General features: G+C 37.8%; 1 protein-coding gene across 1 annotated transcript; it reads left to right on the forward strand.

Moving 5' to 3' along the window:
* Positions 1 to 2,283: 2,283 nt before the first annotated feature.
* Positions 2,284 to 10,565, forward strand: limd1a (LIM domains containing 1a). Its single transcript, XM_056452585.1, has 5 exons — positions 2,284 to 2,371; positions 5,057 to 5,187; positions 7,318 to 7,369; positions 9,870 to 9,938; positions 10,361 to 10,565. The coding sequence occupies exons 1-5, from the start codon at positions 2,363 to 2,365 to the stop codon at positions 10,493 to 10,495; spliced, it is 396 nt and encodes a 131-aa protein (XP_056308560.1). The 5' UTR covers positions 2,284 to 2,362; the 3' UTR covers positions 10,496 to 10,565.
* Positions 10,566 to 15,840: the final 5,275 nt, after the last annotated feature.

The following is a 15,840-nucleotide window of genomic DNA, read 5'->3' on the forward strand; positions in this document are numbered from 1 at the left end:
GGACTTGAACCAGCGACCTTGGTGTGAGATGACAGTGCTAACCACTGAGCCACCGTGCAGCATGTTTAAATATTAAAGGGTTTAAATGTAAAAGAGTATTATTGTAAAAAACAGATTATGCATATCATAATGGATGGTCATTGCAGGTATCAGAATTAGCCCACCTACCTGGGCTAGCTGGGAGTTCTGAAGAATCATTTGTAGTTCATCTCTAGTGAAGTGTTCAGTTTTTTCACTTATAAAGTCCAGCATGTAAATAGCAAATCAGACATTGTGTGACTGCAACTCGCTCTTAAAGGGAATGAGAGATTTGTGTAATGCACATTATTCCCAAAACATACCTATAACTCATCAAGAGTATAAGGACAACACTTTTAGACTACGTGCCTGATGCGCCAGCCATTCTTAAAATAGCAAAAGTGGATTGGATCATGCCCTAAGTGCACCTGCGCTGTGTGCTTTAGACCAGTGTTTCACAACCCTGTTCCTGAAGGCACACCAACAGTACACATTTTCAACCTCTCCCAAATCAAACACACCTGAATCAACTTATAATAACATCAGAAGAGACTCCAACACCTGAAGTTAATGGGTCAGAAAAGGGAGACATCCAAAATATGTACTGTTGGCGTGCCTCCAGGAACAGGGTTGGGAAACTCTGCTTTAGACCATGTGCTTATATTGGTAAAATAATGTCGTTGCATAAATGTTGGTTCAGCTTTAGCTGTGGGATGGGCGTTGTGATAACGAACACCTGAAGGTTTCAGTTCAACACATTGATCAAGGGTGCTTTTCCAAAAACCATCATTAGCCAAGTAAGGTTGCAAGTTCCATCGTTACGAACAGTTCCTACAAACAGATGGTTTCAACGAACATTCGCAAATTGCATCGCTAATTTGCAAGCGTGTGACTACACCTCTAGAGCTGTAGGTAGAAACATAGTTCCTGGCTGTGTTCTATTCCCAGTTACCCCCCCGAAATGATAAAAAAAAAACCCAAAACATTAAAGTCATCTCTCCTAGGTGTAATTTGCTTTTAAAGTATTTTTACAGTTCAGTTTTAGCAAGCTTTTCAGTGCACTTAGAAAACATTGATGTCATTTTGAACACAGCCGTGGCTCATGACGAAAGCTATAGGTGACCTGTTACTCTAAAGCGGAATTTATGTTACGTCTCCAAAGCTTGTGAAAACAAAAACATAGCATACGCTAATGCTTTGAATTTATAGTGTTATTTATTAAGCATCTGTACTGTATATGACATGGACCTGTTGGTTAGAACATTTCTGCAGTGGTTTACATGTGTCAAATTGTAAAAGTAGACTTTTCAAAGTAATAAAAAAAAATAAATTAACAATATCCTACTTAATAATAATATAATAATAATCATCATCATCATCATTAAAATTATTATTAAAGTAGATTTTTTTTTTATTTCCTAAAAAATAATAAATATTAAATTCCGTTTCTTAATAAATCGCCTAATTATTTACTTATTTATATGATTTAAATGTGATATTAGAATACGTGTCAGCTTTTGTAAGTGATTTTGTTTGAGATTAGAATATGTAATGTTCTCAATAATATTTGTAAAGGAAACACAGGCTCTATATGTGCCGTTTACATATATTTCAGTTAATATGGAGAGCATGTTTTTAACAAGACTAATATTGGATTTTTTTAATTGAGTGCGTGTAAAACAATATAATTTGCACAAAGAAATGATGAAGTTCTTCTCTAAAGTAGTAGTTACTCCACCCAGTTTAGAGCGTCATTATGAGCGTTTTACGTTATAACTAACGTGGTTCAAGCGATGGATCTGTGACAGAGAAACTACGGGTTTTGGGAAACACTCGTCACTACATCTTTCTTTTCCCAAACGATGCATCATACTATGATAGTTCAGTCGCGACTTACGTCGTTGTTTGGGAAACGCATCCCAGATTGGGAGTTTGATTAGCAGTGCCTGACTTATTTTTGTTAATGCTAAATGTTGTTTTTTTAAGAATTGTTAAGAACTGCCAAAGATCAGATACGTTTTGTGTCCTGATATGGTTCTAACGTTATTGATTTAATTCAATAAATTAGATGCATATTAGATTACCCACAAATAAAACTCGCATGACTTTGAGCATGTGTTTAGTGCCATTAGAAGTGGAGATGAAACAGATTCCTGACTCTGATTATGCAGTTTGTGTTTATTGAATGTTCTTCAGTTAGAGATGATTGTGTCTGAGCTGTAAATGTTATGCGGTTTAGTGATGGAAATGAATGAGAGTCATCTGAAAGCTCTCTTCTTGTCTTTTACAGTACTCTGGATTCCAGCAGTCTGCCGACAAATGCAGTGTGTGTGGACATTTAATCATGGACATGGTGAGTGTGATGAAGCGCCGCTCACACACTGCATTAGTCATGATATCACACCACTGACAGTCAACTGGAGCTTAAAAGAGCTGCCTGGGGTTAAAATCGTCTTATGTAGTGCTCTTTACATTGATTAGATGTAATCAATTCCTCATTTACCATTGGCACAGCAAGCATTGTATTGTGTTTGGTGGATGTTCAAACATAGGTGTCTAGGCTAAAACAAGGCTAAATTTGTGCCAAAAAATAAATATATCCTTCCTGTGATTATTATTTATTATTTTTATAACAGATTCAGGAATTTTTCACAGTATTTCTGATAATATTTTTTCTTCTGTAGAAAGTCTTATTTGTTTTATTTCGGCTAGAATAAAAGCAGTTTATATTTTTTAAAGCCATTTTAAGGTCAATATTATTAGCCCCTTTAAGCTATATTTGTTTTGATAGTCTACAGAACAAAGCACTGTTATATAATAACTTGCCTAATTACCCTAACTTTAACCTAATTAACCTAGTTAAGCCTTTAAATGTACATTTTAGCTGAATACTAGTGTCTTGAAAAATATCTAGTCAAATAATATTTACTGTCATCATAGCAAAGATAAAAATCGATTATTAGAAATGAGTCTTAAAGGGGTGGTCTACTACAATATCATATTTTAAACTTTAGCTGATGTGTAATGTAGCTGTGTGAACATAAACATCTCTGAATGTAATGTGCTCAACATTCAATGCAAAGAGAGACATTAGCTTTTACAGACTTAACTTATCAAAGCCTACAGCCAACAAAGTTTGGGGACTACAAAAAGATACATCCGGGCTAGTGAGATCACAAACGCTTCAGGTTACAGGCATTCACCACGCGCACACATCCTATGCATCAAAGAGGCGCTGTAATGTTATAGCAGAGGAAGCTAAAATGGCGTCCGAACGCTGCTATTTCCACAGAGCTTCTTCTGTTTCTGTATTTGGGCTTCCAAAGGACACGACACAAAGAGAGAAGTGCTTACTGTTTAATTTTAATAATGTTTAAGAGAATTATAAAAGATATAGGTAACATTTGACAAAGGACAGCTTCCAGAATATCTCTCAGTTCAGTGCTGGATTCGGCTAAAACTCCTCAAAGAAGGAGCAGCTCCAACCAGAATAGATGAAGCTGTGGATTGTGAGCCACAACCTGTAAGTGTTTTCATTTGTTCAAATTTATCAGAATTATTATATTCTTATTATTATAAGTCAGAATTATTAGCGCCATTTTTTTTTCATTTTTAAATATTTCCCAAATGATGTTTAACATTTTCAAGAAATTTTCACAGTATGTCTGATAATATTTTTTCTTCTGGAGAAACTCTTATTTGTTTTATTTCAGCTAGAATAAAAGCAGTTTTGCATTTTTTATGAACCATTTTAAGCTCAATATTATTAGCCCCTTTAAACTAAATTTTTTTTCGATAGTCTACAGAACAAACCATCGCTATACAATAACTTGCCTAATTACCCTAACCTGCCTAGTTACCCTAATTAACCTAGTTAAGCCTTTAAATGTCACTTTAAGCTGTATAGAAGTGTCTTGAAGAATATCTAGTCAAATATTATTACTGTCATCATGACAAAGATAAAATAATCAGTTATTAGAGATGAGTTATTAAAACTATTATGATTAGAAATGTGTTGAAGAAAATCGCTCTCCATTAAAACAGAAATTGGGGGAAAAAAATACAGGGGGGCTAATAATTTCTGACTCAACTGTACATGCATAGTTTTCTAGCGTAATGTTATTTTGTACTGAGGAATGAAACAAGGATGTACACAATGGGAAATGCTGTTTGGCACTGCACGTAATTTAGCTACAAACTCATATTATCTGTCAAACTGCGGTAAACAGCCACAATCTTCAGCAGCGCTGCAGTGTCTCTCTATGCGGACGCTTTCTGCGTTCACATCTCAGATAATGAACTCACAAAAGCTATGTGATGTTTCATATTACTTACACATGCTTATAACCCGAATATATGTGAAAGACACTTGTCAGATGTTATTTTAGAGAGCAGGTATGAGCTTCAGCTGTGTGCTCTTAATTTTCTGTCTGATTCAGGCTCAACCTGATGTGGCTAACAGCTGCTCTGACTGACAGTGTTACCCAGCGCAAAAGCGTGTGCTTGTAGGAGCGTGACACTTTCCCTGGTGACGTTGAGCCAATCTGCGAATCACAGCACATTATGTTAGCTGACCAATCAGAGCCTCTTGAGGGCGGACTTACAGAGGAACTAGGAAATATGACAGTGGTTTCACGTTAGCTGAGTAGCTGTATATAATCAAAGTAAGATATATGAGTGAAAATAACATGATTTTCTACAAATAAAGCATGAGCAAACATTGCTTTGCATCTTATAAACACAACCATGCTAAAAATACACTCTGGACCACCACTTTAAAACTATTATGTTTAGAAATGTGTTGAAAAGAATCTTCTATCCGTTAAATAGAAATTGGGGCAATAATATACAGGAGTCTAATAATTCTGACTCCAACTATACATAACAGTTAATAGCATTTGATATATTGAAGCTCTAGCTTTGCTCCCCATGCACAGATGCCCATCTCCTCGTCTGGAGTCACTTTGACGCAAGAGGAGACTAATCAGATACAGTCTGTGTTGTGTGTTAACATGTGAACGTGTTGTTTCCTCCTCAGATCCTGCAGGCGCTGGGAAAGTCTTACCACCCAGGCTGCTTCCGCTGCGCCATCTGTAATGAGAGTCTGGACGGAGTGCCTTTCACTGTGGACACCGAGAACAAGATCTACTGCGTGAAGGACTACCACAGGTGAGCTGGTGTAGAGCTGCAGGTCCACACACAGTGTACATAAATATAGGATGTGTCAATCAGTGTTTCTGCAGACAGTTTTTATGATGTGTGTGCTTATAAAAATAGGATTAATTCACTTTTACCATTAGAAGCTGGTTATATTCACACACTCCTGACACACAACTTGTTTAAACCCTTTATAAAAGTTATTTTAGCATAATAGATTATGCAAAGTGAACATTAGCTCCAGATGCATGAAGTGAGCTACATACATTTCCTTCAGCTGATTGTAGATGTGTGTTGTGGAGAGTTCTTCATAATGTCTTCCACAGGCATTTTCCTAGCAGTAGCTTGATGTAATGGCATTTCATAGTGAGTTTTATTGCTCTTGAGTGTGTGTGTGTGTGTGTGCAGATTCTTCTCATGCATCCTTAGCCGTGAGCGGTGAAGTGAGCCACGATTACTGTTGCTCCCAAACCTCAGTCAGTCAGGTGGAGACCATATGGAGATTAAATCAAGGGTTTTTCCACTTTGTCCTTCTGGGATTGAAGCTAATATATGAGCCAGCATATCTTCAGTTTACTCCAGTTTCTTCGGCTGCAGATCTTGATGGTCAATTCTGATTTTGTGACTGTATGCAATTTATTTTATTTTATTATTTATTTTTTGTGCTGACCTGCTTACATCATCTTTTAAAAGTGACTCGTATTCAATTATCTGCATTTACACAGCACACGGCAATGACCAGGAAAAAAGAGCGGGCGCTGACTGACAGCTGATAATAAAACAGCGCCCTTTTCTCCATTCCTCTATTTAATGTGTCCGCAGGGTTTAATTATTTAAATTCTTTCTGACAAGTTGTTTTACTATAGTTTGTGACAGAAACGTTCTCATTTTGCCATCTTCTTTTAATCTCCATTTTTAAACCGGTAGGTATCTTAATGTCATTTCCATGGTGTTATATATGCAAGTGACGTATGCCTGTTTTATATTAGTTTATATAGGGGAATTACCAACCTACATCACGCATGACGTCACATGTTCAACCGAGCATACCGGTTGCAAAAAAAGACCAGGTGCAATAGCAAACATGTGTTGTGCGGTAGGATGCCAAAATCGAAAAATTATTAATTAAATTTTACCGTACACCACACTGCTTTTAATGTCAACCGCGGATGTCTTTGGCTAACAGCCATCAGAAGAGCTGAATGGAGTGAGGACCTAATTAAAAATGCTGGACTCTGCAGTTCTTATTTTATATCAGGTTTGTTCACGCTATGCTGAATCATACACATTACTCATTGTATGCAGCAATGATTTCAGCAAAATATGGTGAATTAAACTGCAGACACTGACTGCTAAGAATGAAATGTAAACATGTAAGTTCACATACCCTGCTGTACAGGTGCAGTTCTCTGTCAGAATGCAGTCGTTTTGCTTGTTGAGGATTATCCAGGGCTTCTACAGCTCCGTCTTTTTTCCTTGTATTTGGCTAGGCAGAGCCTCGGTTTTTAGCTCTACAAAGTTTTGAATCTGGTAGTCATGAAGCATTATTTCTTGCACATGACCACACAGAACTAAATTGTAGATTTGTAGGCCTTTAACCTCTCTTGTAAAATCACTTGGATGCTGGATAAGTTGGCGGTTCATTCCGCTGTGGCGACCCCGGATTAATAAAGGAACTTAGCCGAAAATAAAATGAATGAATGAATTTATGAGAGGGAGATCACCTAAAATATTGATTTTTTTGACAATGGGTTTTGATTGAATCTATAATTTGAATATCACACTGTTGTTTGTCTCAATATTAGTGTTGATTTTAGCAACAGCAGCACTAAAGCTTGTGTACATTACCAATATTGCCCACCGTAAGAGAGCTGCATTATATTTTGACTGTAAAGATTCACTTGTTTTAATTAGCTCTGAGAAAACCTCTAGCATAATCAAATAGCAGAAAACACTTGCTTTGATGTTTGATCTAATGCGCTGACATTTGTAAGTGTACTGTTTTTCCCACTAAACAAGTTTTTGTACACCGGGTAAAGAGTGATCCTGATGCCTTTCATCTTTTCTTTAATGGAGGGCTTTCATTATTCATTATTATTCCATGCTCTTTGTGATTTCTCATCTTTCTCTTGTCTTCTTCAGGGTTCTCGCTCCTAAATGTGCAGCCTGTAATCAGCCCATCCTTCCCTCTGAGGTAAGACACATGTAACAGAACCCATTCACCCTTTACAAACTCTTCATACAGAGACCGATCTTACATAGACCCACACGACATGCAAGAAGAACAAAACAGTAAATGGAAGTCATGATTTTTTCATGCGTTCCCTCGATTAACTAGAACTTGCACACAATGGACCCTTTTCACAAGACCGTTGTGACTTGTTTAAAGGTCATTAGCATATTACATCTTTAAAAGGTTATATATATTTTTAAATGTATGAACATTTATACACTACTTGACAAAAGTCTAGCCGTGGAGCCAAGATTCTTACAGAAATCAGTCAAGTTTGGTGAAGGAAAAATCATGGTTTGGGGTTACACTCAGTATGGAGTGTGCGAGAGATCTGCAGAGTGGATGATCAACATAAACAGCCTGAGGTGTCAAGACATTTGTGCTGCCCATTACATTACAAACCACAGGAGAGGGCAGATTCTCCAGCAGGACAGCGCTCCTTCTCATACTTCAGCCTCCACATCAAAGTTCCTGAAAGCAAAGAAGGTCAAGGTGCTCCAGGATTGGCCAGCCCAGTCACCAGACATGAACATTATTGAGCATGTCTGGGGTAAGATGAAGGTGGAGTCATTGAAGATGAATCTTGATGAACTCTGGGAGTCCTGCAAGAAGGCTTTCTTTGCCATTCCAGATGACTTTATTAATCAGTGATTTGAGTCATTGCAGAGATGTATGGATGCAGTCCTCCAAGCTCATGGAGGACTGTGGCGACCCCAGAGTAATAAAGGGACTAAGCAGAAAAGAAAATGAATGAATGAATGATAAATTGGCTGTAGTGTATGAGTGTGTGAGAATTAGTATGTATGGGTGTTTCCCAGTACTGGGTTGTGGCTGGAAGGACATCCGCTGTGTAAATCATATGCTGGAATAGTTGGCGGTTCATTCCACAGTGGCGACCCCTGATAAATAAGGAACTAAGCTGAAGGAAAATGAATGAATGAATGCTGAGACCTTCACAACTACAGCTTCATGCACTATCTAGAACATCACAACCCTCCTCCTTTAGGTCTGTTACTGAAGATAATTCTCTCAGCAGTAATGAAGGAGTGATCTCTACTAAGTTAAGGCATGAGTAATTTGTTAAAGCCCCTGCTCTCTATTATTAGAGACACAACCCCAGAGGCATGCGGATCTCTGACACCGTCATGAGAGGCTTCAGTTCAGAGCCAGAACATTGAACTGCATTATGAGAAACTCTCCGATCAGAGCCTAGTGTATCATGAGCACAGTTCACAGCTCAAATCACCACATTACCCAGAAAACAACAATATACTGGTTTAATATATCAGCCTTATTCCTAATGTACGAGTGGCTGCAGCCTTTTGGCTCGACACTTCTGGTCTGATTCATTCAATCATTTTCCTTTGGCTTAGTCCCTTATTTATCAGGGGTCACCACATATAGACCTTTTTCTTGGAACGCAAAATTACCCATTATGCCTTGTATGTATGCGCAAGGAGAATGCTAAGAACTTCCGGTCGGCAGCTGATCATGTAAACAGTCACATTTGGACAGCTTTGAAACGATAGTTTTAATCTATTTTACCTGCATTTATCATCTTTAAACTGATACTGTTGTCGATCAGCGCCACCTCCTGGACTGATCATTTGAAAGCATCTTCTGCTGTTTAAATGAAGCCTCCTGTACTGTCCCACTGACACACTGATTTAATAAGTGTGAGAAAGTGAAATAGATTGACATTTTGAAATGACAGAAAAACACAAACCGTGGTGAATACTACACACTAAATAAAACATAAACGGCTCACGATTAAACATGCAAATCAGCCAGCAGAGAGTATCAGTCACGGACTTTTACTGGTCATTTTTGTAAATTGCATGATTTGCATACCTGTAATCTGGTTTGCTCTATAATGCAGTGAAGTATTGCGTGTGTGCGTGTGTGTGTGACACTGTTTTTCTGACAGCAGACACGTAAACTAGGAGAACGTTTTTCTCGCGCGCTTGATCCACATCTGACAGATTAAAACGGCTTTAACACACACCTTTCAAAGTTGTGTGTCACAAAAACACTCCGTAATTCACTCAAAACGCTTTTGAAACCCATTTTCGGAGCGCAAATTACCTGTTGTAAATGCTGTAAACGGAAGTTCTTAGCATTCTACCGGAAGTCGCTGGTCGTTATGGCGCCCTCCATGCAGCAGCCAAGAAAATGGTCTATACTACAGCCAATTTAGCTTATTCAGTTCCCCTATAGCGTATGTGTTTGGTATGTGGGGGAAACCGGAGCACCCGGAGGAAGCCCACACCAACACGGCGAGAATATGCAAACTCCACACAGAAATGCTAACTGACCCAGGGACTCGAACCAGCAACCTTCTTGCTGTGAGGCGACAGTGCTAACCACTAAGCCACTCCGCCACCTTAATTCTAGAATCTGTTTTTCGTTTGGTTATCGGAGAGATGTGTGCTGTCATCTCATTGGTTGTTTATTGTCGTAGGGATCGGATGAAACCATTCGCGTGGTCTCCATGGACAGGGACTATCATGTGGAGTGTTACCACTGTGAGGTGAGTTTGGAGGTGATGCTAGTTACTTCACTGACGACTTCTGCTGCTGAGAAGCCTGGAAAATGTAACAAGGCTCCATAGTCACACCTGATGCATTTTTAACCAGCACTACAGCTCCATTTTGAGAGTTGTAAACATAAACAGTGGTCCCAATATATTTCCTGTTTTTATTATTTCTATAGCTACTGAGAATCCAGAAAGAGCCACATATTGATAAATACCATTATCAAAGCTGTTTTAACATTGAGTTGCCTCTTACTCTTGTGAAATAGTTTGATAACAAGCTGGAAATGTTCATGGGCCAATGACAGGACCACGTTGAAATGCTCTTTAAATGCCTGTGGACTGATTTTTTGTGTTTGGTGATGATCTGCTGATGTCGTAAAGCTGTTTTGCTCAACATGTGGATGTTTTTTCTTCAGGACTGTCAAATGGAGCTGAATGATGAAGAAGGTCACCGCTGTTATCCTCTGGACGGACACTTGCTCTGCCACGCGTGTCACCTAAAACACATCGACCCTCAGTCCACCGCAAACAACTTCCACACTCACTTTTAGACATCTGCACTGCAGAAATAGGCTTTTCTTATGCAGATCTGTTGTCTTGCCCAAATATCTCAAAATCCAGAAGCATTTTCTAGACGAGCAAAACATATTGTCTTGTTTTAAGAAATAATATGTTAAAATAATGTGAGTTTTCCCCCAAAACAAAATAAAATGCTGTAAAATTTACAGTTCTACTGGCAATTTTGGTTGCCAGTACTTCTAAGTTTACAAGTGCGCTGTTAATTAGCAATTACAATTGTGCTGTAGTTTGCAACACAGTTGTAACTGTTAATTTACAGTGTGCTCGTAAATGCAGCCCGTAATACTGTAAAATTTACAAGTGCTTTGTAAATTAATAATTACAATTGTGTTGTAAAACTACCGAACAAATGTTAATTTACAGTTTACTTGTAGATTTTACAGTATTACTGGCAACCAGGCGAAGCAGTGGCGCAGTAGGTAGTGCTGTCGCCTTACAGCAAGAAGGTCGCTGGTTTAAGCCTCGGCTGGGTCAGTTGCCGTTTCTGTGTGGAGTTTGCATGTTCTCCCTGCGTTCGTGGGTTTCCTCCGGGTGCTCCGGTTTCCTCCGCAGTTCAAAGACATGCGGTACAGGTGAATTGGATAGGCTAAATTGTCCGTAGTGTATGAGTGTGAATGAGTGTGTGTGTGGATGTTTCTCAGTGATTGGTTACAGCTGGAAGGGCATCCGCTGCGTAAAAATGTGCTGGATAAGTTGGCTGTTCATCCTGCTGTGGCAACCCCAGATTAATAAAGGGACTAAGCCGGAAAGAAAATAAATGAATGAATGAATTACTGGCAACCAAAATTGCCAGTAATACTGTAAATTTTACTGTTTTTTTACAGTGTAAATAATCTGCTAATTCGTTAAGCAAAATAATCTTGTTTTTCATTTTGATTATATTGCTCGCCCTATTGGCAGATTGTTTTGCTTGTTTTAAGGAAAAACTCACTTTATTTTGGCGCATCACTTCTGAAAATAAAACAATATTTTATGCTTGTCCTGAAAATGCTTCCTGATTTAAGGGTTTTTAGATATTTGGACTAGAAATAAGACAGAATCCATGTAAGAAAAGCATTTTTTGCAGTTTGGCGCCCTCCTGTGGCACTTCACAGACACTACCAAAGATGCTCCTTTGGTGCAATACCAAAAACCACAGTTAAGATTGCATTATAAATGTGTGAGATGCAGTGGATATTAAAAAGTCTACACATCCCTGTTAAAATGCAAGGTTTCTGCGTTGTAAAAAAAATTAAACTACCGTAAATCATTTTATAACGTTTTCCACCTTTAATGTAAACTATAAACTGGACAACTGCATAAAGAACAAACTCAAATCTTTTAGGTGCCGGGAACCAAAAATAATGTGCATAAGTGTGCACACCATTTGATTTTATTACAGTCTTTTTGGGCATGAGTCTATCAGCATGTCACATCTTGACTTGGCAGTATTAGCTCACTCTTCCTTGCATAATGCTTAAAATCTGTCCGATTGCGAGGACATCTCCTGTGCACAGCTCTCTTTGTTCAATGGGATTCAGGTCTGGGCTCTGGCCGGGCCATTCCAAAACTATAATTTTCTTCTGGTCAAGCCATTCCTTTGTTGATTTGGATGTGTGCTTTTGGATCGTTATCATGCTGAAAGATGAAGATCCTCTTCATCTTCAGCTTCCTAGTAGAACCCAAAGGTTTTCTTCTAGTATTGACTGGTATTTATCACTGTTCATCATTCCCTCCACCTTTACTAAGACCTCAGCTCCAGCTGAAGAAAAGCAACCCCAAAGCACGATTCTGCCACCACCATGCTTCACTGTAAGTATGCTGTTGTTTCATTTTTTACAACACAGAAACCTTGCATTTTAACAGGGGTGTGGAGACGTTTTATATCCACTTTACATTATTACTATTATATTACGTCATTTAAAAATACTATTTATATTTTATTAGAGTGGATTTAAAAAATAATTTAGCTTTTCTATTATTATACAAATGCTGAACACGATGAGCCGCTGAGTCACACAGAAATATTGCTGCAGAGTTTTTTGTAAATATAGCAACTATCACGAAACCTTTAACTGAGTTTCTCCAAAGCCAAGTAAGGATATATAAGCTTTTATTTAAGTTTTACTAAAGGTGTGCTCTGTAATTGTATTCATTCTCTTCTCATGCTGGTTTATTCAGCTGTTTTATTATTATTATTTTGTTTTTGGTGTACTGATACATGCACAATACATAGTCGAGCTCAATTTATACCAAGAAATTATGTTTGGCTGCAAAACATAATGTACTCCACATTTACCAAATAGACATGGTTATTTATGAATGTATATTTATTATAGTAAGACCCAGTTGCGTGAAAATTGGGTATTAATATCAGTAAATGTTCTGTCACACTGCAAAAAAAATAGCGTTTCTTATTTGGAGTTTTTGTCTTGTTTATAGTATAAATATCTACAAATTCTTAAATCAAGAAGCATTTTCTTGACAAGTAAAAAATATTGTCTTGTTTTTAGAAATAATATCTCAAAATAGGGTGAGTTTTTTTCTTAAAACAGTGAAATAATCTGTCAGTGGGGTAAGTGAAATAATCTCATTATTAATTATAATGCAATTACTGCTTTGACAGATTACTTTGCTTGTTTAAAGGAAAAACTCAGTTAAGTCTTGCATGTTATTTCTAAAAACAAGACTGTTTTTTTTACTTGTCAAGAAAATGCTTCTTGATTTAAGAATATTTTTGATATTTATTTTATTTGTTTATTTATTTATTTGACATGGACATTTACACTAGACAACCAAATGCATTTGTTTAAGTGTTTTAGCAAACTTGCTAATTCTCAACACCTGTCCACAGGAGGCTTGACCAAATTGACAAAATGGAGCTATAATAAAAAACATACACAGCATTATAATCCTTTGCATAAAATTAATGGAGCAAAAGCAAAGGCGACATGATCTACAAACTAACAGTAGACTATTTGTGCAAACACTGTTTTGCTTTTAACCACTTTTTAAGAACACTACTAAAAATATTTAGGTTACTTTCTGATTTTAAGCTAACAGGTAAATCATTCCACAGTTTGGCTCCCTTTACAGAGAAGACAGATTGACCAAATGAGGTCTTACACTTTGGCACTAGACCAGGGATAGGCAAACTCGATCCTGGAGGGCCGGTGTCCCCTGCATAGTTTGCACCAACCCTAATCAAACACACCTGCTTGTAGCTTTCTAGTGATCTTGAAGACACTAATTAGGGTGTTCAGGTGTGTTTGATTAGTGTTGGAGCAAAACTCTGCAGGGACACCGGCCCTCCAGCATCGAGTTTGCCCATGCCTGCACTAGACAGTCACCATTAGCAGTTGCCCGTGTGACTCTGAGAGGTTTGATGCCTACTGATTAGATCAGAAAACAGGATTGGAACATGATTATATAAACATTTAAAAGCCAATTTCAGATCATTAAATTTAATATGTATACTATAAACAGGGAAGCACAGTGGCGAAATGGGTAGCATAATCGCCTCACAGCAAGAAGGAGCCCCGGCTGGGTCAGTTGGCATTTCTGTGTGGAGTTTGCATGTTCTTCTCGTGTTCATGTGGGTTTCCTCCGGGTGCTCCGGTTTACCCCAAAGACATGCAGTACAGGTGAATTGGGTTAGCTAAATTGTCCGTAGTGCATGAGTGTGTATGGATGTTTTCCAGTGATGGGTTGCAGCTGGAAGGGCATCCGCTGCGTAAAACATATGCTTGATAAGTTGGCAGTTCATTCCGCTGTGGAAGGACCTCTGATTATCAAAGAAACGAAGCCAAAAAGAAAATGAAAGAATGAATACTATAAACAAGACCAAAACTGTAAGTAGGGAAATCATTTTTTTGCGGTGCAGATTAAATTGTTATTGAAGGTTGTTTCCTCCACAGTAAAAGTAAGAAAAAATGTAAATATACAGGGTGGGCCATTTATATGGATACACCTTAATAAAGTTATTGGGAATTTCACAAGAAAACAATAGTGTGCTTGGTTTTAACGTATCTTTATTCTTTCATGAGTTATTTACAAGCCCCCTCACATGTACTAATGTGCCACAAACCGGACGTATATCATCAACCATTCCCTTTTTATTAAGGTGTATCCATATAAATAGCCCACCCTGTGTGTGTAATTGGGACTCAAAATACTGACTTTTAACTAAAAATACTGACTTCAGAAATCAAATCAGAAGTGCAAAAATAACATCTGAATTTATTAAATAAGATATTATTATGAGATATTCATTTCATATTGCAACTTTAAAGTGGACCTATTATACAAAAATCTCTTTTATAAGAGGTTTATAAAGTGTGTGAATATAAGCAGCTGCTAATGTTGAAAATGAATTAACTCTATTCTTCATAATCAGACTTGATATTAAACAGTCTGCAGAAACACTTTGATTGACATTCTCACTTTGTATGTGTCATCAGAGGGGGAAAGCCCCGCCCACTAGTGACCATATCTCCCTCATTAGCATAGAATGTCTTGTTTTTGAATGTGCCACTATGCTGACACACAGGCATAGCTCCGCCCTCTTTTGAAAAGAGCTCATTTGAATTTAAAGTGACAGCCACCAAAATGACACAATTAGGATCAAAGCCTAAAAGGGTCAGTTTTCAAAGAGTTATGAAGCATTATTAGTGTGGTAAACTGAAACTTCACACACACACACACACACACACACACACACTAGGGACATCAGAGAATTATTTTACATCTTGGGCATAATAGGTCTCCTTTAAACTCAGAATTACGAGGGAAAAAAAGTCGAAATTGTAAGAAAGATAGGTGCAGATGTGTTGTGGAAATGCAACACTATTCATTTTATTAAGCTTGCCCACTTTTCTCACCGATCACATCAGTTTAATTACCACAACATCAATGATCTGTCATTTGACCTTTATTTACTCACGCAATCAGATGCATTTTCAACAGTCGTACATTTGTATTCTCAATAATACCTTTGCGATTTCATCTCCACTGTTAATCCTGGCAGGTCAAACACATACTTCAACTGACTGGAAGACCAATTACTCTCAATTTCTTGAGGCCATTATTTCAGATGCATTTATTTTTCCTGATCATTATACTTTTGTACATGGTGTTCACATGGTGTAAACATTTGATCTCACAGTACATTGGCGTGATTTTCCAAGATTAACATTACTAAAGCCAGGAGTTCAGATCATGTATATGCGTGAACTGACTTGTTTCAGTTCATGAAATGCTCTCGAGGCCATATATAAATACAGCTCAGCTGACCGCGAAGGACTTGGCGAGTCTGTTAAGTGTCTGTTTCTGTTATTTT

This window comes from Danio aesculapii, unplaced genomic scaffold, assembly GCF_903798145.1.
Source record: "Danio aesculapii unplaced genomic scaffold, fDanAes4.1, whole genome shotgun sequence".
NCBI classification, from domain to species: domain Eukaryota; kingdom Metazoa; phylum Chordata; class Actinopteri; order Cypriniformes; family Danionidae; genus Danio; species Danio aesculapii.

Bases quoted from the DNA above. Each gene is read 5' to 3' on its own strand.
- limd1a (XM_056452585.1), top strand. The intron at 5,188-7,317 runs GTGAGCTGGTGT...TGTCTTCTTCAG, and splicing joins TGCGTGAAGGACTACCACAG to GGTTCTCGCTCCTAAATGTG. The intron at 9,939-10,360 runs GTGAGTTTGGAG...TTTTTTCTTCAG, and splicing joins TGGAGTGTTACCACTGTGAG to GACTGTCAAATGGAGCTGAA.